This window comes from Geotrypetes seraphini, chromosome 2 (genome assembly GCF_902459505.1).
Source record: "Geotrypetes seraphini chromosome 2, aGeoSer1.1, whole genome shotgun sequence".
NCBI lineage: Eukaryota > Metazoa > Chordata > Amphibia > Gymnophiona > Dermophiidae > Geotrypetes > Geotrypetes seraphini.
The window spans coordinates 31,187,786-31,210,137 of NC_047085.1; the positions used below are offsets into that span (position 1 = coordinate 31,187,786).

At 42.1% G+C, this 22,352-nt stretch overlaps 1 protein-coding gene across 1 annotated transcript in view; it reads left to right on the plus strand.

The window, feature by feature from the left end:
• Positions 1-22,352, plus strand: part of NDRG1 (N-myc downstream regulated 1) — a 123,029-nt gene that overhangs the window by 74,565 nt on the left and 26,112 nt on the right. Inside the window, exons 4-8 of the mRNA XM_033933256.1 lie at positions 7,662-7,767; positions 10,040-10,160; positions 12,260-12,322; positions 16,673-16,733; positions 20,420-20,506. Coding sequence (XP_033789147.1) covers positions 7,662-7,767; positions 10,040-10,160; positions 12,260-12,322; positions 16,673-16,733; positions 20,420-20,506 — 438 coding nt within the window. The remainder of the gene's footprint in view (positions 1-7,661; positions 7,768-10,039; positions 10,161-12,259; positions 12,323-16,672; positions 16,734-20,419; positions 20,507-22,352) is intronic.

A 22,352-nucleotide genomic window follows, 5' to 3' on the forward strand; every position in this document is an offset into this window, starting at 1 on the left:
TACACTCCCCTTTGTGTATTGCATGCAATAGAAATTACTTAACAATTGCGGTTATAAGCACAAGTGCACATTAGTGCTGAGTTGGTTTTAATTGTTGCCCGTGATGGCCTAGAACAGGGGTAGGGAACTCCGGTCCTCGAGAGCCGTATTCTAGTTGGGTTTTCAGGATTTCCCTGATAAATATGCATGAGATCTATTTGCATGCACTGCTTTTCAATGCATATTCATTGAGGAAATCCTGAAAACCCGACTGGAATACGGCTCTCGAGGACCGGAGTTCCCTACCTCTGGCCTAGTAGACCAAATGGGTCACTTACACGTGTAACTGTTAAAATTCTATAGCCTATGTATGCACAAGGCTGTTCTTATCCATCATTCAAAGGCACCCTGCTTAAGAAATTATAGGATGGCCTTCTAGCGACACAAGCAGCAAAAATTGAACCTTCAATCTCTAAATTGTTGATCATGACTTCTAATCTCAAAGCCTTCCGAAAAGAAATCAAAACTCATCTATTTACAAAGTATACTCAATCTACCTAAACTCTTCTCCTTCTATCTGCTCTTTAATGTCCCCAAGTTTAGTCTACTACCTGGTTCAATTTTCTTAATTAATGTAACCAATTTCAATTTCTAATATCTTTTACTAAACCTTTAACTCAATCATCGTATGGAATCCAGTTTAGAATCTTAGTAATGTTACTAGATTTAATTTTTCAATGATACATAATTTTATATGTTTATTATGCTTAAATCCTTCCCATGTAACGTATCCGAAAAACTCCTGTATAACATTACATTACATTACATTACGGATTTCTATTCCGCCTGTGCCTTGCGGTTCTAGGCGGATTACAATATAGAAAATATCTGGGACATTCCAGTAGAATTACATTTCAGGATAGGAGTAAGTTACAGGAACAGTGAAGAGTTATGATATTACAATTTCACAGAAGATATTACTTATTACAGAAGATAATACATATAGCAGAAGATAATACATTTTGCAGAGGTAATACATGTCAACTCGATCAGTTAAGTCGGGTGTAGTGTAGAAGAGTTACAGTACATTCTTGATCACAGACAAAGAGATGATATGGATGAGTGATTCCGAAGTCGTTGAATGGGAACTCATTGGGCGGTGGTTAGAGTGATGGGAGATATTTTTTGAACAGTAGTGTTTTTATTTCTTTGCGGAACTCTTTTATGTCTGTTGTTTTGGTCAGTAATTTAGAGATGTCAGAGTCTATTTTGGCTGCCTGTGTCCCCAGGAGGTTGTCATAGAGTTTCTTACGACAGGTACCGTTGAGTGGTGGATAAGTGAAGAGGTTCTGTGTTCTCCTTTTTCTTGGTGGGTGGTAGTAGTGAAAACGGTTATTTAGGTAACTGGGTGCCGTGCCATGGGTTACTTTGAAAATGAGACAGTAGAGTTTGAATTGTGTTCTTGCTTTTATTGGTAGCCAGTGGGATTCTAGGTATGCATTGGTAATGTGGTCGTATTTGCTGAGTGAATATATGAGTCTGAGGGCTGTGTTCTGGATGGTCTGTAGTTTTTTTATTGTGTTGGTCGGGCAGGGTAAGTAGAGGCTGTTGCAATAGTCGACGATACTTAGTACCATGGATTGGACAATGATCCTGAATTGGTCTTTTTTAAAGAATTTTCTGATTTTTCTTAAATTTCGCATTGTGAAGAATGCTTTTTGGGTGATTTTTTGGATTTGTGTTTGCATTGTACAGCATCTGTCTAAGTGTATTCCTAGGATTTTGAGGGAGTTCTGTATAGGGTACTTGATTGAGTTTACTTCCAGTTCTGTTAGGGATGGTTTTTTGTCTTTCTCTAGTAATAAGAATTTGGTTTTGTCAGAGTTCAGCTTCAACTTGTGATCTATCATCCATTTATCCACTGTTTCCAATGTAGTTTTCAGGTGTTCTGTGGAGATTGGGTTATGTATGTCGAATGGAAGGAGGATGGTGATGTCGTCCGCGTAGCTGAGAGAAGTAATATTTTGGGCGTCTAGGACGGTGCCTAGGGAGGATATGAATAGGTTGAAAAGTGTGGGAGAGAGGGGAGAGCCTTGTGGTACTCCACATGGATTGGACCATGGTTCAGATAGAATGTCTTTAGATTTGACTCTGTATGTTCTATTTTTGAGGAAGCCTTTGAACCAGTTATGAACTTTACCTGAAATTCCTATTGCGTCTAGTATTTGGAGGAGTATGTCGTGGTCCACTAGGTCGAATGCAGCTGATAAATCAAATTGGATGATTAGCAGTTTGTTTCCTTGGCTGAGGTGACTTCGAGCTATGACTAGTAGAGATACTAGTAGAGTTTCGGTACTGTAGTTGGTTCTGAATCCGGATTGGGATGGGTGTAAGATATTGTGGGATTCAAGGTACGTGGACAGTTTTTGTGCGACTAGTCCTTCTATTATTTTGACGTATGTAGGGATAGAAGCGATTGGTCTGTAGTTTGATGGGCTGTTTGTTAGACCTTTGGGATCTTTCAGTATTGGCGTGATTATAATTTCTCCGAGGTCTGGTGGGAACTGGCCTTCCCTGAGTGTGGTTTGCAGCCATAATGTGTAGCAAGCTTTGAAGTTGGTAGAAGCTGTTGCTAGTAGGTATGGTGGGCAGTTATTCAGATCACATGCTGATTTGCAATATTTTTTGTATAGCCTGTCCAATTCGGTCCATTGGGTTTTAGGGAAGTCGGTCCAGAACCTGTCTGCTGATATTGCTTCGGCTGTTGTGGGTTTTGTTAGAATCTTGTCTGTGTTGTATTGTGAGTTGTTGAATGTTGTTCTAATTGAGATGATTTTATTTTTGAAGTGGTCTGCTAATTGAGAGGCTGTAGGTGTTAGGTTTTCCTGGGTGGCTAGACATGGTTTAGTGTCGGTGAGGTTTCTTACTAGGTTGAACAGTTTTTTTGTGTCTGGTTTGTCGGTGCCTATGAGGTTAGAGTAGTAGTCTGCGTTTTTCCTTCAATTTGATTTTGTATTGCTTGAGTTGGATTTTCCATTCTATTTTGGTAATAACTTGTTTCTGTTTTGCCCATGCCCTTTCTAGTTGTCTACATTTCCTTTTTAGTTGTAGGAGTTCGGTGTCAAACCATTTATCTGATTGTCTATGTATTTTGTTTTTTTCTCTTAGTGGTGCTAGTTTGTTCAAGGTCGATTCGCTGAGAGACCGCCAGGTGTTTATGAATTCACTAGGGTTGCTGGAATCTATTGCTGGGTCCACTGCGCTCCAGAATGTGTTTGGTTCGATTTTCTGTCTAGTCTTGTAGCTTGTTTTGAGGGGGGTGGGTTTGTTTTTGGTATGTTCCCAGTTGATGGTGAAGTTGTATTTATAGTGGTCCGAGCATAGGGTGGGTTGCCAGGCGCCATTGGTGATTTGGATGTTTTGTGTGTTGTAGTTTGGGGATGAGTATGCTGCGATATCGAGTTGATGACCTTTTTCATGTGTTGGTTCCGGGTTGAGGATCTGGTACGATAGGGTACTGAGGTATGATATAATATCTTCTACTTGTTTGGAGGAGTGGTCTTCTAGGTGGAGGTTTAAGTCACCAAGGATCAGATTGTTTGTAGAGGAAAGCGAGTTCTGGAGGATGAACTCTTCTAGTTCATGTTTAGTTATGTTCCATTTTCCTGGGGTGATGTAGCATAGAAGGCAGTTTAGATTTCCTGTTAGGGTGGTGTCTGAAAGTTGGCAGGCTAGAAGGTCTAGATGGGGGGAGGAGTGCTTGGCTAGGACTTTGATGTTGAAGTTGTTTTTTACTATGATTGCAATCCCTCCTCCTCGTCTGTTTGCTCGGCATACTAGTTCAATTTTGTATCCTTTGGGACAGATTTCTATAATGTGAGGGTCTTTGTCGGATGTGAGCCAGGTTTCAGTGAGGAAGAGGCATCCTAGGTCTTCTTTGATTAGCCAGTCTTTGATTAGTTCTGTTTTTGGACCTACCGATCGTATATTTAAGTATGAACATGCTATTTGTGTGATTTTTGTGAGTGGGCAGTGGGTAGGAGCTATATTTGATAGTATTTTTTGTGTTGTCTGGGGTCTTTGAAAGCTTATCTTGGCTTTTGTTGTATGTCTTTTTCCCCAGATTGTGGGTATGCTTGTTTGGTTGGATGGTGAACAGAGGATCAAGGTTCTAGGGGTTTGGGTTTTTCTGGTTTGTAGGACCGATTTGTTTGGTACTGTAATGATTGGGATTGGCTGTGTGTGGTATCCGGTAGTTTTCCATTTGTCTGTGAAGAGGGATAGTAGTAGGATAGCAAGGATGAGTTTGGGTGTGCTTATATCCATTCTGTGTGTGGCTGAAAGAAATTGTTGTGGAATTTGCTGGAACTTTGGAGGGCCTCAAAATTAATTTTCCTATGTTCTGTTTCTCTGCCTTCTTCTATTCTATGTTTATAGTCTAATTAATTATTTTTCTCAAGTACTTTAGCTAGATTGTGAGCCTTTGGGACAGTCAGGGAACTCTTAAGTACTTTTCTTCATTCAATTAATCTTACTTAATTGCATCTCTTTTGTATCTTTACTGTAAACCGCTTTGAACCTCACGGTATAGCGGTATACAAGAAATAAAATTATTATTATTATTATTATTATTTTTTTTTTTGGGGGGGATGAGGGGGTCAAAAGCTAATTCTGTAACGGAGTGCTCTTATTCCTTACGTGTATAAATGTATTCCTTACGTGTATAAATGTATTTCCAGAGAAAGGAAAATGGTAAAACCAGAGGACATAATTTGAGGTTGAGGGGTGGTAGATTCAGGGGCAATGTTAGGAAATTCTACTTTACGGAGAGGGTAGTGGATGCCTGGAATGCGCTCCCGAGAGAGGTGGTGGAGAGTAAAACTGTGACTGAGTTCAAAGAAGCGTGGGATGAACAGAGGATTTAGAATCAGAAAATAATATTAAATATTGAACTAGGCCAGTTACTGGGCAGACTTGCACGGTCTGTGTCTGTGTATGGCCGTTTGGTGGAGATGGGCAGGGGAGGGCTTCAATGGCTGGGAGGGTGTAGATGGGCTGGAGTAAGTCTTAACAGAGATTTCGGCAGTTGGAACCCAAGCACAGTACAGGGTAAAGCTTTGGATTCTTGCCCAGAAATAGCTAAGAAGAAAAAAATTTAAATTGAATCAGGTTGGGCAGACTGGATGGACCATTCGGGTCTTTATCTGCCGTCATCTACTATTCTTTAGTCAGGACAAGTCCCCACAGGCTACTTGTAAATGCGAGGGGCACCTAGATGGGAATAGGCTCAGTTACACATGTAAAAAAACAAAAAGGGAGACCCCCTGATCACAGTAAAAAAAAAACCAATCCAAAGATAAAAACAGACTGTGGATGTGGATGTTCTGAAAGATGATTTTTATTAGCTCTTCACAATAAAAATACAAATAAAAGTTTGAATTAGTAATACGCGTATGATTGTCCTGACGGACCCTACATGGTCCGTGTTTCGGCAAGACCGCCTTCCTCAGGGGTCCGGATGATGTAGGGTACAAGGATAAAAATAAGAGCCAAACAATGTACTTGTTTTTTGAGCACGAAACCTGAAATGGCGTGAAACGAGTAGAGTGGCGTGTAAAATCGCAGGGAGAAGGCTCTTGTTTGCGCATGTCCCTTCCACACGCAAGTGAACACTTAAGCCAGGCCTGTAGCTGATGTAACCACGGCTGTGAGATTGAAATTGGGGGAGGACAACATACCAATTCAACTTCAAATAAAAAACATTACAGCTATATACTGCCTATGAAGGCTATCTAGGCAGTTTATAGTCAGGTACTTAGGGAAAATACCTATCTTTCCCGGTGGGCTCACAATCTATCTAATGTACCTGGGGCAATGGAGGATTGAGTGATTTGTCTAGAGTCATCAGGAGCAGTGCAGGATTAGAACCCACAACCTCAGGGTGCTGAGGCTGTAGCTCTAACCCAGGGGTGCCCACACTTTTTGGGCTTGCGAGCTACTTTTAAAATGACCAAGTCAAAATGATCTACCAACAATAAAATTTAAAAAAAACCACAAAGCACACTGTACGCATAGAAAATGTTAATTATCATTCCTATTCCAGGGTTTTTCAAAGAGGTCAAAGCAGATGACTCTATGCACTATCACCTCAGTAACAACCATACAAAAATAGACAAATATACCCCCTCCCTTTTTACTAAACCACGATAGCAGTTTTTAGCGCAGGGAGCTGCGCTGAATGCCCAGCGCTGCTCTCGACACTCATAGGCTCCCTGCGCTAAAAACCTCTATTGCGGTTTAGTAAAAGGGGACCTTAGTGTAAAATATAGACAGCAGATATAAATTCAGACACATTTTGATCACTAAATTTAAAATAAAATCATTTTTCCTACCTTGGCTGGTGATTTCATGAGTCTCTGGTTGCACTTTCTTCTTCTGACTGTGCATCCAATCTTTCTTCCCTTCTTTTAGCCTGTATGCTTCCTCTCCTCCAGACCTCATTCCCTCCCCCAACTTTTCCTTCCTCTCTCCCTGCCCTTTCTTTCTCTCTGCCTCCCTTTCATTTTTTTCTGTTTCTCTTCTTTCCTTCTGTATCCCTGCCTGCCCTTTTTCTTTCTTTCTCCCTGCCCTCCCCCAAGCCACTGCCACTGCCATTACCATCGGGGACTAGGACCCAAACACCACCAATAACAGGCCCCAAGCTCTCCCTGCTTCGGCCAACCAGCATTCCTCTCCCCAACGTCAATTCTGCCGTCGGGAAGAGGAAGGCTGATCAGCCCAAGATCGTGATCAACCTATTGGGGGAAATGCTGCCGGGTCCTGCCTTTGCGGAAACAGAAAGTAGGCAGGACCCGGCAGGAACAAGAACAAATGCTTCACTAACCTGTCTCCTGCATTAGCCCGTAGCGAACGCTTGCTTCAGGGCTCTCAACATGTGCGTGCCGGCTTCCCTTCTCCCCCTCCCCCCGGACATAACTTCCGGTTTCAGAGGGAAGAGAAGAGAAGCCGGCACGCACACGTTAGAGCCCGGAGCATAAGTTCGCTAGGGGCTGAAATCTCCAAGCCGGTTTTTTGGGGGGGGGGTTTTAATGTTCAGCAGCGGCAGATGACAGCTGGGCGGACCGCCCAGCTAAAAGGCCCTAGGGAGAACACTGGAGAGGAAGGCTGATCGGCCCGTAGATCAGGACGGCAACACGAGTGCGATCGACTCGAGTTGCCTTCCTGAGCTACTGGTCGATCGCGATCGACGCGTTGGGCACCCCTGCTCTAACCACTAGGCCAAGCCTTCCTCTCATGTACTGATATTCTAATGACTTTCCATAATTAATAATAATAACAGTTTATATACCGCAATACCGTTAAGTTCTATGCGGTTTACAATAGATTAAGCGAGGTACAAATTGATTGAATTTAAGAGGGGGGGAAGAGGAGAGTTAATAGGACCGGAAATGCGTTGTTGAGGAGAAAGAGATAATAGGACAGAGGAATCACTATGGAGGAGAAAGAAAATGAGTGGGTCAGTTGTCTAGAGACTTTAGGAACAGTTGGAGTTTTTAGACGTTTTCTAAATTCCTCATAAGTAGTGAATTACCTTCTAAAAGACTGAGCAGGGTTGATAGATCTGGTTTAGTATTTTGTTTTAGTGACTCTTCTTTTCCCCCCCCCCCTCCCCCTCCCCACAGGAACGAGATATTGAGACTGTGCATGGCTCAGTCCATGTTACAATGTGTGGCACACCCAAGGGAAACCGTCCAGTCATCCTGACGTACCATGACATTGGATTGAACCGTAAGTGTGACTTGAGTATCTGCTCATGTATCTAGTTATCGCTAGTAGAGTTTGGTTGCAGCAAAGCTGGAGGTATTAGCCCAAGGTTATGAAGTCTTGTTGCTTTGGGTATTCACTAGATCAGTGTTCTTCAACCTTTTTACACCTATGGACCGGTGGAAATAAAAGAATTATTTCGTGGACTGGCAAACTACTAAGATTGAAATAAACCTCGTTTTTGCCCCATCCCTGCGAGCTCGGTCCCCGCAAACCATCTGATCCCATCCGCACAAGCCTCGGTTACGATTTTATATTGAATGTATTTTATTAAAGTATAAAAAGAAACAATATTCTGTACAGCTGTCATTTTATACATACAAATAATACCGGGCAAGGATCAACAAAACTCCTGTCTCCCCTCTACTATCAGGAAAACTGAATAATCCAAATTATTGCAGAATGCTACACGAAAATATCATGCTAACAGAATACCGCAGTCACACATGACAGGAATAGTGTTAATGGAGTGCAACTAGGGCAACTTCCCCCTGGTCAGAGAGAGAGACCTAAGCCAGCTGGAAGCTAAAGAAGCACAGCCTGGGCTTTGCGGTCCCCAGTTATGTCTAACACCAGCAGCGTCAACGATTCACTTGGCAGCCTTGTGGTGTTTGATGGGCCGTGACTCATCTAAAGCCCCAAGGCTGCGCTGTTGCTACAGGCAAGTACTGAGAGCGGAAGCCCTGATCTCATCGGCATTGCATGGACTGGCAGGAAATTTTTATACCTCGATCTTGCCGGCCCTGCATGGACCGGCACCGGCCCACGGACCGGCGGGTGAAGAACCCTGCACTAGATGGTAAGCAGTTTGTGCAGGCGCTTGCTTACCTGAATTTTAAATAATGCCATTAGTTGCAAAACTGGGCTGAAAATTCCAGACTTTAAAAAAAAAAAAAAAATTAAATACAGTTACAAGATTGGGTGTAGGCTGGACAAGGTTTTGTATTGGCACTCGCATAAACAGCTTAACTGGTACTACTACATCAGGGGTCTCAAAGTCCCTCCTTGAGAGCCGTAATCCAGTTGGGTTTTCAGGATTTCCCCAATGCATATGCATGAGATCTATGTGCATGCACTGCTTTCAATGCATATTCATTGGGGAAATCCTGAAAACTCGACTGGATCGCAATCGAAATCCATTCGCGTAAAAAAAAAAAAAAAATCAGTGGGTCAGTTCTCTGTGAATCTCTTGAATTAATAAATACCAGTATGTTCATTCAAGATCGAATCAATACAAAAGCCTTTTGAAAAAAAATGTTTTCAGTAATTTCTGAAATGTTTTATGATTTATTTCAGTATGAATAACTTGCAAGGTTCAGAAGTATGTAATGCTTTTATGTTGTCGATACAATATCTTGAATCTAATACTATAAGTAACTGGTAGCCGATGATATTATAAAAAAAGGGGGGGGGTGACTCGATCATATTTATTATTGTGCCTTAATAGCTTTAATGCTGCATTCTGCAAAATTTGTAGCCGTCTCATATTAAATTTTGATCAACCAGCATAAAGGATATTGCAATAGTCCAACCTGGATACAAAAAAAAACGCATGTATTAAAATATGAAAATCCTTATTCTCAAATCCTCCAATAGTCCTCAAAGATCTCAGGATATAAAAATCTCTTTATAACAGTCGATACGTGAGCCGAAAAAGCTAATTGTGTATCCATAATTATCCCTAAATATTTAAACTTTGCAATCACTGGTTTTGGCCTCCAGTTTTAAAGTAATGGATCTCCTCTACATCGGTGTTCCGCAAACTTTGTCGAGCCGCGGCACACTAGACGTAGTGGTCATGGCTCAAGGCATCTGGAAATGCGTGGACTGCACTGTGATGTCGCGCGCATGCAGGATGCCGTTGCATTGACATCCGCGCTTGCGCAAAGGCCCTCAAAAGGGCCTCGAGCCTCCAGTGGGGAGGGGGGGGGCGGTTTGCCAGCAGGCAAGAGGGCCAGATTGCCTACAGGATGTGCCTCTCGCCACGAGAGACTCGTCCTGTTGGCAGTCGGCTGGCGCCGGGGACTCTCCTCCTCCCCAGTGTGTCGTGGCACACCTTAAATCTCAGGAGGTACACTAGTGTGCCACGATAACACTGCTCTACATCTGTCTCTATCGGATATCCTAAACCAGGAGGGGAGGAGAGTCTGTTTCATATATCCATTGGCATGAATAGTTGATCACAATTAAGTAATACCTTGGGATTATCCTTGATGCTTGCTTTTTTTCTGTGCAGACAAAATTTGCTTCGACTCCTTTTTCAACTTTGAAGATATGCAAGAAATCACGCAGCACTTTACAGTTTGTCATGTTGATGCACCGGGACAGGAAGAAGGCTCGGCAACATTTCCTTCAGTGTAAGTTGGTGGTGGCGAAGCCTGGGATCAGTTCCCGCTAATGCTTCATGCGACTTAGCAAGTTAAAATGACTCGCCACTGAGTCTCAGATTGAGGACTTCAATGCACACGAACACGCATTCATGCAACTTGTGCTGGCAAATAGTCCACGAATAACAAATGAGCTTGCTTTAAATCGCACGCATGAATGAATGTTAACACCGCTTCAGATTGTAAGCACTTTTGGATAGGGACATACTATTGTTACTATAAATAACTCATCTTCATTACATCATGGCAGGTAATTAAATCTAAAAATTCATATGCAAGTCCGTTCTCGGTATCTGTGCGTCCACGATACGCGAATTCGCGTATCTGTGGTTGTATCAATTGCAACCAATATTCCCCATTTGCATCGCTGTGTTTGTGTATTTGCAAACTGCCCCCCCACCACTCCCCCAGACAAAAGGCAGCATTCTCCCTCCATCCCCGAACAAACCAACTCTCCTCCCGGACCCAGAGGAAGGGCCCCAGGCCTACCTTGTTTCCCTGGTGGGCTAGCGGTGCGTTGGCGTAGGAGTGATTCCCACTCGCTCCTGCCCATGCTTTTAGTGACGAAAATGTCTGCCAAGACTGAAGTGGGAGTGAGAAAGCTGCCTTTTCTTGTCAGTGGGGAGGAGGCACGTTGAAGGTAGGGGAAGTATACTGATTTGGGAGGGGGCTGATGGCAGCAGTGACAACAGAGAAAGAACATTAGTGTAAGGGAAGGGTGGTAAGAATGGGACTTCAGGGAGGGAACTCGGTACTTCAAGTGCTGTCCTATGCAGGATCCTAATCCTATTCTCCCAATGGGATTCACTAGTCACTTTTCGTGGTTTTGAGGTGAAAAATGTATTCCTGGAACCTAACCTCTAATTTTTTTCATAGACTCGGCATTTCGTTATTTGCGATTCAGTGGTTTCTGAACATTTTCACAAACCATACTACCACAAATGAGAATGGATCGTAAACAAAGAACTAATATGCTCATACAATTACAGGTCTAGTAAAGCCTGGAAAGAGTTAAGATCTTAGGCTCCGATGGATACAGGGGAAGGTGACTTTGTAGAGGGCACCCATGCAGGGAAAGCACACAGCTGCAATAGGTTGGGCCTAGTTGTGAAGGCCAAATATATTGATGTGTGCTTACCTTGTACAATCCAGCAAACCCTCAATCCACAAACTTCTCAAAGCTAAGTATGAGGGTGACGAGTTTCTTTTTAATCAACAAAATAACTCTCAAATTATTCATCAGTCCAAATGGATTTTCAATTAAGATTTCATAATTTTCTTGGTTCCATTTGACTTCTAACAATGCACCTGCTAGAAAGCTTTTAAGACCTGTTCAGAGGCCCATGTGTAAATGTGTGCACGTTTATGCCCAGAAAGAATTGGCACACAATGTATTGAGATGTATGCATAAGTGCCGATCTGATCCAATCCTATTCCGCTTCTTCCAGTCTTCCCCCAGGAACACCCACATGTAGGTAGTGTAATCCTGTATCTATATCGTGGGGCAGTTTAGAGAACAGCTTAAACTGTTGCACCCCTCTCCATACCTCACCCCCCCCCTCCTCCAGACACTATAAGGTCTGCTCTCACTGGGCCTACCCTAGAAGCCCTGGTGACCTATTCAGGGTGGGAATGATTCCCATTTTGAGACTGGAATGGGCGGTTACTCTTGCCTTTGAAAGTTCCAATCTCAAAATGGCTGCCGCTACTTGCTTCAGCAGTCTCGCAAGGCTGCCGTGGGATGTTGCTGCAGCTGTTTTGAGAGCAGAAGCCGGCATGAGCAGGAGCAGCTGAGGGTTGCTCCTTCCCCCCAAAGAAGCCACTAGACGTGCGCTGGCATTTTTCAGCCAATAAAAGTGCAGTTACATAAATGTCGTCTTTAATATAAAATGCTTATCTGCACTCAGTTTGCCTAAACTGTCTTGTCTCTTATGAGACGGAAGCTGCAATAGAAGCACTGATTAGAGTTTTAAGCAAGGAAAGGCTACAACATCTGAATCATATTTATAAAGCAGAACTTCAAGGTTCTTGGTTAAATGCATTGTCTCCTATTGCTCATGTTTCTTCAGATACGTGTATCCCTCCATGGATCAGCTAGCAGAAATGCTTCCAGAGGTCCTCAAAGAACTTGGGTAAGTGGAATAAGTGCTTTTTTTTTTTTAAAAAAAAAAAAAGCTCTTTAAAGCTGTGTGTTTGAAATTACCAACAGTTTGAGAATTTTTTGCATTCTGAAGGTTTTTGTTCTGTTCTAAAATTTTTTTGTGTGTGGGAATTAGTATGCTTTCACCATTGACAACATGCAGGTACATTTGTGAAAGAATCAAAGGCTCTCCATAGTACACAATTCATTTATGTGAAAGATTTTTGGTAAAATGAAATTACTGCTTCTGTAACAGTGTTTGGATTTTTTTTTTGTTTTTTTAAAAATAAGTCATAGCATCTACTACATCAACAAGATGTGTTTTAAACCTGCAGCTGTTTTGTAATCTTCTCTTGGTGTGATTTCCTATCACACATTTAAACATAATGCACGAAATCAGAGTTGGTTCAACAGGAGCCAGCTAGAAAATACCGTCTTTGTAGTAAATAAAATACTCCCAGACCTGCATATTGTTTTCTTCGTTGTAAATACTGGTGAACCATATTCAGTAAAATAGTTTTATATTGTTCCTTGTATGGATACTTTTTTTTTTTTTTTTTTTCTAAAAGTGTCATTTATGATTAAAGTTTCTTGTTGTTTAAAAAAAATGCTGCTTAGCTGAATAGAGTACAGGCAGTCCCCGAGTTAGACGCCCGACTTAAGTACGACTTGTACTTAAGAACACAGTTGCAGCTTCATTTGATTTCACTGAGCAGGATTTCCAGTGGCATAGACTCCTAAACTTCTCCAGGCAGCGAGATTGGACCACCAACTCTCCACCTTGTTGATAACAACCCTAGACTACAGAACATTCGGAAAAGAAATAAAACCCATACTATTTTTTTTTAAAAACCCTGCTACCCAACAATTCCTTGAAATCAACCTAACGCCATCACTGTTCTCTAAAACAATCTTAACGCCACAAGAACCACCTCATCACTTTGAACCAACCTCTCTATTCTCTAATTCCTCTGGAAATGGCCAGATATATCCTTATGTAATCCGCCTTGAACTGCTAGGTAACGGTGGAATAGAAATGACTAATGTAATTCAGGAATGATGCATGGCCACATTAAGAACAGTGTTTGCTTGCGCATGCCGTACCTTAGCGGGAACACGGGGAGGGGCAGTCAGCCCTTTTGTCAGCTGGGAGCAAGAATTTTAAATCTACAAGTTCTGAGTTAACGTTTTTAAAGCTGCTAAGTCGGATCTGTATGTAACTCGTTCTTAACCTGGGGACTGCCTGTATATGAAAATTGATATCTTGCTGAAAGAACTGCCCTAAGTATGCCTTGTTTCATCATTTGAGGATGACTGACCGGCTTGTTTTGTGGCATGAACCCAAAAGGGTGTTGTCTGTTTAGGGGAGGGTTGAACTTTACTTCACTTCAAAATGTTCCCATTCCTTGTTGGTATTGGCTATTAATTTCAGTTTGCTAGAAGTCTTTGGGTTAACAAAAGTTGAGGCAGTTTATATCCTTAAGGTAATAAGGCTCGCAGCTATTATTTAAAGTCAAAAGTTGAACCATGCAGCAGGTCTAGGGATCCGACCCTCCAAAAGCAACACCAAAAAAGTGTTACGACTGTTATAAACCTTTATCAAAATTTGAGCTATAAAGATCGGGACGGGAGGGGGGGGGCAGTCATACAGGGGAACTGGTGTAAGGTTGACACGCTGACTTGCAGACTTCAGGAGCCAGGGCTATTAAGTAGACCACTTTTCAGAGCTCCTCCCCTCCCCTCAAGGAAGGGAGGCTCTCAACTCTTCAGGCGCATCCCAAGCTGGATACACATTCTGTGCTTCCGTCCTGCCCACTGTATTGCAGCTAAGCAGTTGGTGGATAGGGCATAACTTTGGTGTCTCCATCTCCTTTTCACCATAAATGGCCATTGTCTGCAGGCAGCTTGATATGGCCTTGCTGTTTTAGAGGACTGTCTGGTTATCCGGATGGCTTGCTCCCCTATCTGGGGAAAAAAATGTCTAGAATCCTAACCTATCTGCCCTGTCCCCCACCTAAATCCAGCTACATAGAAATTGAATTTTTGGGCATATGGCGGCAGCAGCAGTTGAAGTGAGCCTGCTGCCATCAGCCTGTCCCGGAAGCCTCTCTTGAGCGACTTCCTGTTCCTCCACAGGCCGGACACTCCAGAGGTGGTTTTTGGGGCAGACTGATGGCAGCAGGCTCACCTCGCTGCTGCTGCCAGCTGGCCTGAAGATTCAATTTCAGCAAGGAGGTAGGTGGGGGAGGGGGGGAGAGAGAAGCACTAACCCGTGGGGTGGAGGTTGGAGGGAGGAAAGAAAGAGAGCCGCAGGAGGGGAAAGGGAGGGGGGAGAGAGAAGCTCCCATGGGAGGGAGAGTAGCACTAATAGGGTACAGAAGATGGGAAGGGGGGGGACTAAGGAAATGGATGCAGGGTGCGGCAAGGGAGAGAGTAGTGGGAGGTGGGTCAGGGATGGGGTGGGGTGGTGGCAGGGTCAGGTGTCCTTTTTCTTTTGACTTCACAAATCTGGTAACCCTAGTCAAGAACGTAAGTGCTGAGCTCTAACTAGTCTGCTTCTTAGCCAGAGTATATTGCTAGATTTTCTAGATGGTCTAGCGGGCTTTCGGGGCAGGAGCGATCTTCCTACACTCCTGCCCCGTGTAGATCGCCAATAGGAAATGGCTGTGGGGGAGTTCCTGTCATAGTCATAAGAACAATAAGTAAAATAAGCTTAATATCAGGGTTGTCGTAACAACAAAAAACCTTCCAAGATGCTACGATAGAAGAAACCTTTACTCCTTCATATTCATTAAGCAATTCCAAATCTTTTTAATAAAATTCATATTGCCACACTTAATTGTATAAATTTTCTCAAATTCGCTGTATAAACCCGCTCTGTCTTCAGGTACAAACTTTGGCTGCAAGTTCTCTCTTGGGTGAACATAAGAATTGCTACTGCTGAGTCAGACCAGTGGTCCATCATGCCCAGCAGTCCGCTCACGCGGCGGCCCTCTGGTCTAAGACCAGCGCCCTAACTGAGACTAGCCCTACCAGCGCACATTCTTGTTCAGCAGAAACTTGTCTAACTTTGTCTTGAATCCTTGGAGGGTGTTTTCCCCTATAACAGCCTCTGGAAGAGCGTTCCAGCTTTCTACCACTCTCTGGGTGAAGAAGAACTGGGTGGTTGTTTGTTGTTTTTTTTTTATCATTTCATTGGAAGTAAATGGGAGAATAGCGAACCTGCAAGAACTCGCCATGAGCTTCAACTGAAAAAGGAGTGATTTTAAAGAGTGGCTGGGGGGGGGGGGTGCCCTGAGTAACTGCAGGTGAATCCTTATACATAAGAGTCTATTTGAGCTGACCATCCAGAAAGATTCAGAACAAAATTGCGGGGCAATTAAAAAACAAAACAAAAAAACCCCACACACATCTGAAGTGTAGTGCCAGCAACTTGAGCAGAAAATGCATTAACCAAGTTGATAAGATTTTTATTTTGTTGGTCTTGATTTTAAACATGGGGGCGTCTTTGGTGCTCAGGCTTCCCCTTGAAGCACCCTCAAATTTAAGAGCTGAGCTGACTCTCGGGAGTCTTTACTTCTCCTTCACTGGTTTGCTGTCCTATTTAATGTTTTGTTAGAGCGTAAGTATTTGTAAGGGGACTGTGGGCTGTCTGTTTCAGCAAATCTGTGGAAAGCATTGCCAACTAATATTAACCAGCAATCTAATTTTAAATTTTTCAATAAAGACCCATCTATTTCATGAATTTTTTACTAATACTTCCTAAATATTGTAACACTAGTTTTTAATTTGTATCGCCATAATTACTTCTGTAAACTGCTGTGAATTCATGGAGGTATTGGCAATATACAAATAAAAATTATATTGTATTGTCATCATAGAAAAAGTGGACAGGGACAAGTTTTTCAAATTATGGGGAACCACAAGTACAAGGGGTCACTCGGAGAAATTGAGAGGGGAAAGGTTTAGAACAAACGCCAGGAAGTTCTTTTTCACCCAGAGGGTGGTGGATACTTGAAACGTGCTACTGGAGGATGTGATAAGCAGAAGCACGCTACAGGGCTTCAAAGAGGGTCTGGACAGGTACCTGGAGGACAAAGGGATTGAGGGGTACAGATAAGAGTAGAGGTAAGATTAGAGGTAATTTGCAAAATTAGTCAGAGACCACTGTTCAGGCAGTGGGCCTGATGGGCCGCCGCGAGAGCGGACCGCTGGGCGAGATGGACCTCTGGTCTGCCTCAGCGGAGGCAACTTCTTATGTTATATGTAGAGCAACCATATACTAATGAGCTGTTCATTTATACCTTTGAATTATCTTGTACATTGTGACGGTTACCTGTAGCCTGAAGAGTATTATCGGAATGGGAATTGGAGCTGGAGCCTACATCTTAACAAAATTTGCTGTAAGTTTTGTTTTTTAAATATTTCTTCAACTTTGCAGTGATGGTAAATACCAGAGGAGATTGTGTGTTGGCTATTTCACTGAGCTTTCTTACACAGCACTCCAAATCGGCCTTTTATACTGAAATAATAACATAAGACTAGTTAGCGTTTTTTTAGTATTGAAACATTTCAGAGGTCATCCTGTTTTAAATAAAAGCCTAATCTAGATGCCTTTACTGTGAAATGGGACTTGGGATGTTCACATCCTGCCGTTTTGTGAAATAAGTATAGGGCTGTGTCCTGCAAAAGTGTTTGCCCTATACCAGGGGTAGGCAATTCCAGTCCTTGAGAGCCATAGCCAGGTCAGGTTTTCAGGATATCCACAATGAATATATATGAGATGGATTTGCATGCACTGCCTCCTTGAAATGCAAATCTATCTCATGCATATTTATTGTGGATATCCTGAAAACGTGACCTGGCTCTCAAGGACTGGAATTGCCTACCCCTGCCCTATACATACAGTGCAAGCAACCATGTTCAAAAGCCTGCCCTGCAAGTAAGACTGGTTGTAGCCAGTCTTCCTTGCAAGGGCAGCTTAGCCTCCGATGCTCCAAAAGGGGTTCTCTAGGGCAGTGGTTCCCAACCCTGTCCTGGAGGAACACCAGGCCAATCGGGTTTTCAGGCTAGTCCTAATGAATATGCATGAAGCAAATTTGCATGCCTATCACTTCCATCATATGCAAATCTCTCTCATGCATATTCATTAGGGCTAGCCTGAAAACCCGATTGGCCTGGTGTTCCTCCAGGACAGGGTTGGGAATCACTGCTCTAGGGCTTTTGCCAATTATGGTAGCAGCCACCGAGAACCCTATGCAAACACATTATAGTATTAAAATGAGCACTCCTTTGTGATGCACAGAAGGAAACTCCCACCTCTTACTGGGGAATTTTTTTCCAGCAGGTCTGGAGCTGCCGGTAGTGGGTTTGTGTGTCTTAAGCGAGTGTATGTCCTACCTCAGCTGTTAAGTGTGGGACATACACAGCTGCGTCCAAAAACATGCCCAGAATCAAATCAATAACCTCGGGCTTCTGAGGCAGGCGCTTTAACCAATCCACACTTCACATTTGTGCACGGCGGTGGTGAGCTCTGATAAGCAGCAGCAGCAAGCAAACACAAGAAAAAATACATCCAGCCTCGGACCTCCCCCCCCACCTTTTTTTTTTGTTCACTACTAATCGGAGCTCAGCACAGCTGTGCACAAGTGTGGAGAGTGGATTGGTTAGAGCGCCTGCCTTCTGGGTTTTATTTTTATGTTGATATCTTTTTCATTATTGTATAAATTTATTAGCTCATTATATATTTGTTACGTAAATTCTCCCATTTTTTTTTTTTTAATTGTATTTATTGTATAAATTGTTAGTTTTATAATATCTTATATGTCATTTCCTATTTTAGTTTTATGTTTAATTATATGTTACTTTTATATATTGTAATTCGCTTAGAAACAATTTTAATTAAGCGATTAATCAAATATAAATTAAACTTGAATCCTGGGCAAGTTTTAGAGTGATTTTGGACACAGCTGTTTGTGTGTCTTATGTAATTGGGAGCTGTACTGGGCCTGCACAGAAGAACTGGGCCTACTGATTTGATCTTCTGCGCAGACGCCAGGCACAGTTTTTCCCCCTTTTCACCTGGTTTAGCACAAATAGCGAACATATAATTTGCATGCCATTTGTGCTGAGCATAGCCCAGCAAAACAAAATCACTCCCAACCTGGTATCTTATTTTTACTGGGCTGCCGGAGCTTTGTTCATCCTGCCTTAAAACACCATCTCTACAAAGAGCAATATTGCTCGATTGCTGTGTGCAAGCACAGATCTTTCACTATTTGCACATGTACTGGTGCTTCTGTGAGTTGTATTCAAAAAACATTTGTTATGCTGAACTCCTTGATTTGCTGCGCTTGTGTGATGTTTACATTTCAAAGATTATTTAAATGACTAGCATCACTTGTGTACCTTGGAGGAGGTGCAAAAGCCAATGGGGAAATTTTTTAAAATATAGTTAGTGTATGACGTCGGAAGAGATCCGAAGCTGGCCATGAGCAGCAGATGGAAGATGCTGCTCGCACCGGTGAACTTTTCAAGTGGTACAGGGGGCGCTCAAGTGGCGGGAAAGAAGGGCAGAAAGCAATGCTGACTGCTACCCTCCCTCGCTATGTCACTGCCTAAGACAATGACGTGTTAAGTGACTTGCCCAGAGTCACAAGGATTTAGGGTGCTGAGGCAAATGCTCTAATCACTAGGCCACTCCTCCACTAATCTAATACATAACTTATTAATCGCACTATACCAAAAAGGTTCAAGATGATTTACATTCAAAGAGGCCATAAAATCTATGGGGGAAAATACGAAAGCAATCAATAATTGAAATATCATCATAACACGAATATTACAACAAATCATATAAAGCTTTCAAATTTTTAAGAAACCTTTAGTAAATTGATATCCGTCCTAATGTAAACGGGTAGATCTAACGTTGTAACCCTTCTTCCATAACTCTTTTTATAATCCGCTTTGAACCGAAAGGTAATGGCGGAATAGAAATCTGTAATGTAATGGTTCCAAATTGTAATGGCAGCATAAGCAAAAGAGGCGTTCAGCTGTTGTGTATATCATACTCCTCTAATCTGTGGAAAATGTAGTAATAAAGTACCACATAATCTGGTGGAAGAATAATGCAAATGAGAGAAAAACCAAAATCAGATAATCTGAAGAGTCAGTGTGTAATAAACGATGATCTATGCAAGCTGATTTAAACTTAATTCGCCTCAACTGATAACCAATGAAGATTTTTATACGTTAATTCAACACTTTCATATCTTTTTAGACCAAAAATTAATCTAACCACAGTATTCTGGAGCAATAGCAATTTTTCAATCAGTTTTGATGTTAAGTTCAAATGTAAAGAATTGCAGTAATCAAGTTGAGGCAACGCTAACATTGGGAGCAACAGTGCAAAGTGATGATCAAAAAAGCACAACTACACAAGCCTAAGAGTTGTTTTTTTTCCCTCATAATATATAAAATCTTCCTCCCATAAATTAGAAATTTGATCTTCAAATGTAAGAGAGAAGAGTCTAAAATACCCCAAATTTTAGGCGTTTTATCTACTTGCAGGGTAGACCCCGATGTAGAGTAGGAAATGAAGGAACCAAAGAACCTTTGTCTAAGATAGTTGCTTAGGCTGGGTTTAAAGAGGGCCAGAGAGAGCAAGATGGAGAGGTCAATCTGAAGTTGGCAATGGAGAAGGGCACTGATGGGCACTTTGCTTATTGGGTAAGTTACCTCTTAAGGAGGGGATTACGGAGGGGAGTTCTCAAGCTTCAAAATGGAACACACCTGTACATCAAGTTTACAGGTGGGAACAGATATTGTTTCTCAAGCATTGGTGTGGGGAACAAATACATGGTTGATATATTTTATACGTATATTTTATACTCTGCTTTATATGCCTGCTAGAAACGTTTTGAATAAACAAATTTAAAATTAATACATGGGGAATTTCGGAGTAACGAATGCAGCAACAGGGACAGGAAACGCACAGCTAGAAAATGCTTTTGAAAATTACTCCTCAACTTAAAACTGTAATTTGTATGTCTTCATGCTTAGCTAAAATCCTGATTTTATTTTTTTGCAGCTTAACAACCCTGAGTTGGTAGAAGGCTTAGTTCTGATTAACATAAATCCTTGTGCCGAAGGCTGGATGGATTGGGCAGCAACCAAGGTAAGTGATTTTGGTTTTAAAGGTGTAATCTCTTCCTTAGCTATTGATGCTACAGCCAATGCTTATGCAAAAGTGTCTTCAATTTCCTTTGATCTATGCAAATGAAGAGAGCGACATGCCCAGTAGACTTATGTCCTTTATGTTTAGCTAATTAGAAAAAAAAAAATTTATATTCCGCATATCCTATAATTCTATGTGGATTACAAATTATTCAGGTTCTCAAGCATTATTCCCTAACTGTCCCGTTGGGCTCCCACTCTATCTAATTGACCTGGGGTAATGGGGATTAAGTGGCTTGCCCAGGGTCACAAGGAGCAGTGTGGGATTCGAACCCACAACCTCAGGGTGCTGAGGCTGTAGCTCTAACCGCTGCATCACACACTGCCCCTTAATGTATTGCCTTAGCCCCCATCCCCACCTTAAAACCAATAGGAGGAATTTTTTTTTCCACTCAGAATAGTTATGTTCTGGAACGCATTGCCAGAGGATATGGTAAGAGTGGATAGCGTAGCTGGTTTTAAGAAAGGTTTGGACAAGTTCCTGGAGGAAAAGTCCATAGTCTCTTATTGAGAAAGACATGGGGGAAAGCCACTGTTTGCCCTGTATCGGTAGCATGGATTGTTGCTACTCCTTTGGGTTTTGGTCGGGTACTAGTGACCTGGATTGGCCACCATGAGAACGGGCTACTGGGCTTGATGGACCATTGGTCTGACCCAGTAAGGCTATTCTTATGTCCTCAAAGTAGTACAGGCAAATTTCTGCTGCTGTATCAGTCCGTTGTTTGTAGACCTGGACACATGTTGTACAAATTGATCTGTGACGCTTGTGTTTAATATCGAGGCATTTGGAGATAATCCCTTCCCTATGTGTTCCCACTCATGCCCTTTCAAATTGAGCTTAGCATGCCACAGTGAAAATATCATTCATATACAGCCATCCAAGGCACTTGGGGCTTCTAAGCCAAATATTTACCAAAAGACCATAGCTAGAATAAGAATCCTTTTTAATTGAAAAGCCCTGGAGAAGCATGCCCCATGATTTGGGTAAACCGAGCAGATGTGGTAACAGTTGATGGTGGCGGACAGTAGGCCCATCCATTCTTCTACATTGACCTATAGAGAGATCCCAGCTGAAAAACATTCCAAAATACATTGAAAAGAAAAAAATGTGGTCATACATTGGTGTGATCTGCCAGTAGAATTTTTATATATATGACACCCCCCCCCCCAAATATATACTGTATATCAGTGGTCTCAAACTCAAACCCTTTGCAAGGCCACATTTTGGATTTGTAGGTGCTTCGGAGGGCCTAAAAAAAAATAGTTAATGTCTTATTAAAGAAATGACAATTTTGCATGAGGTAAAACTCTTTATAGTTTATAAATCTTTCCTTTTGGCTAAGTCTTAATAATAATAGTGTAATTTATAACTAAAAAGACATATGATCAAGAAACTGTTTTATTTTACTTTTGTGGTTATGATAAACATATCGAGGGCCTCAAAATAGTATTTGGCGGGCCACATGTGGCCCTCGGGCTGCGAGTTTGAGACCACTGCTGTATATGTATTTGGGGATGGGTTTTCTCTTATGCTTTAATCAGGATGGTAAAGGTCAGCGTTTCCATGCTTAACCCCAAATCCAGCAGTCCCCCTTCCTCCAATAGAATATAACATAAGAACAGAGATGCCATACAGGGACAAACTGAAAGGTCAAATCAAGCTTTGTATCCTGTTTCCAAGTACCCAGCAAGATCCCAAAAGAGTAAAACAGATTTTTTGCTCTGTTTATCCTAGAAATATGCAGAGGATTTTCCCAAGTCCATCTTAATAATGGCGTATGAACTTT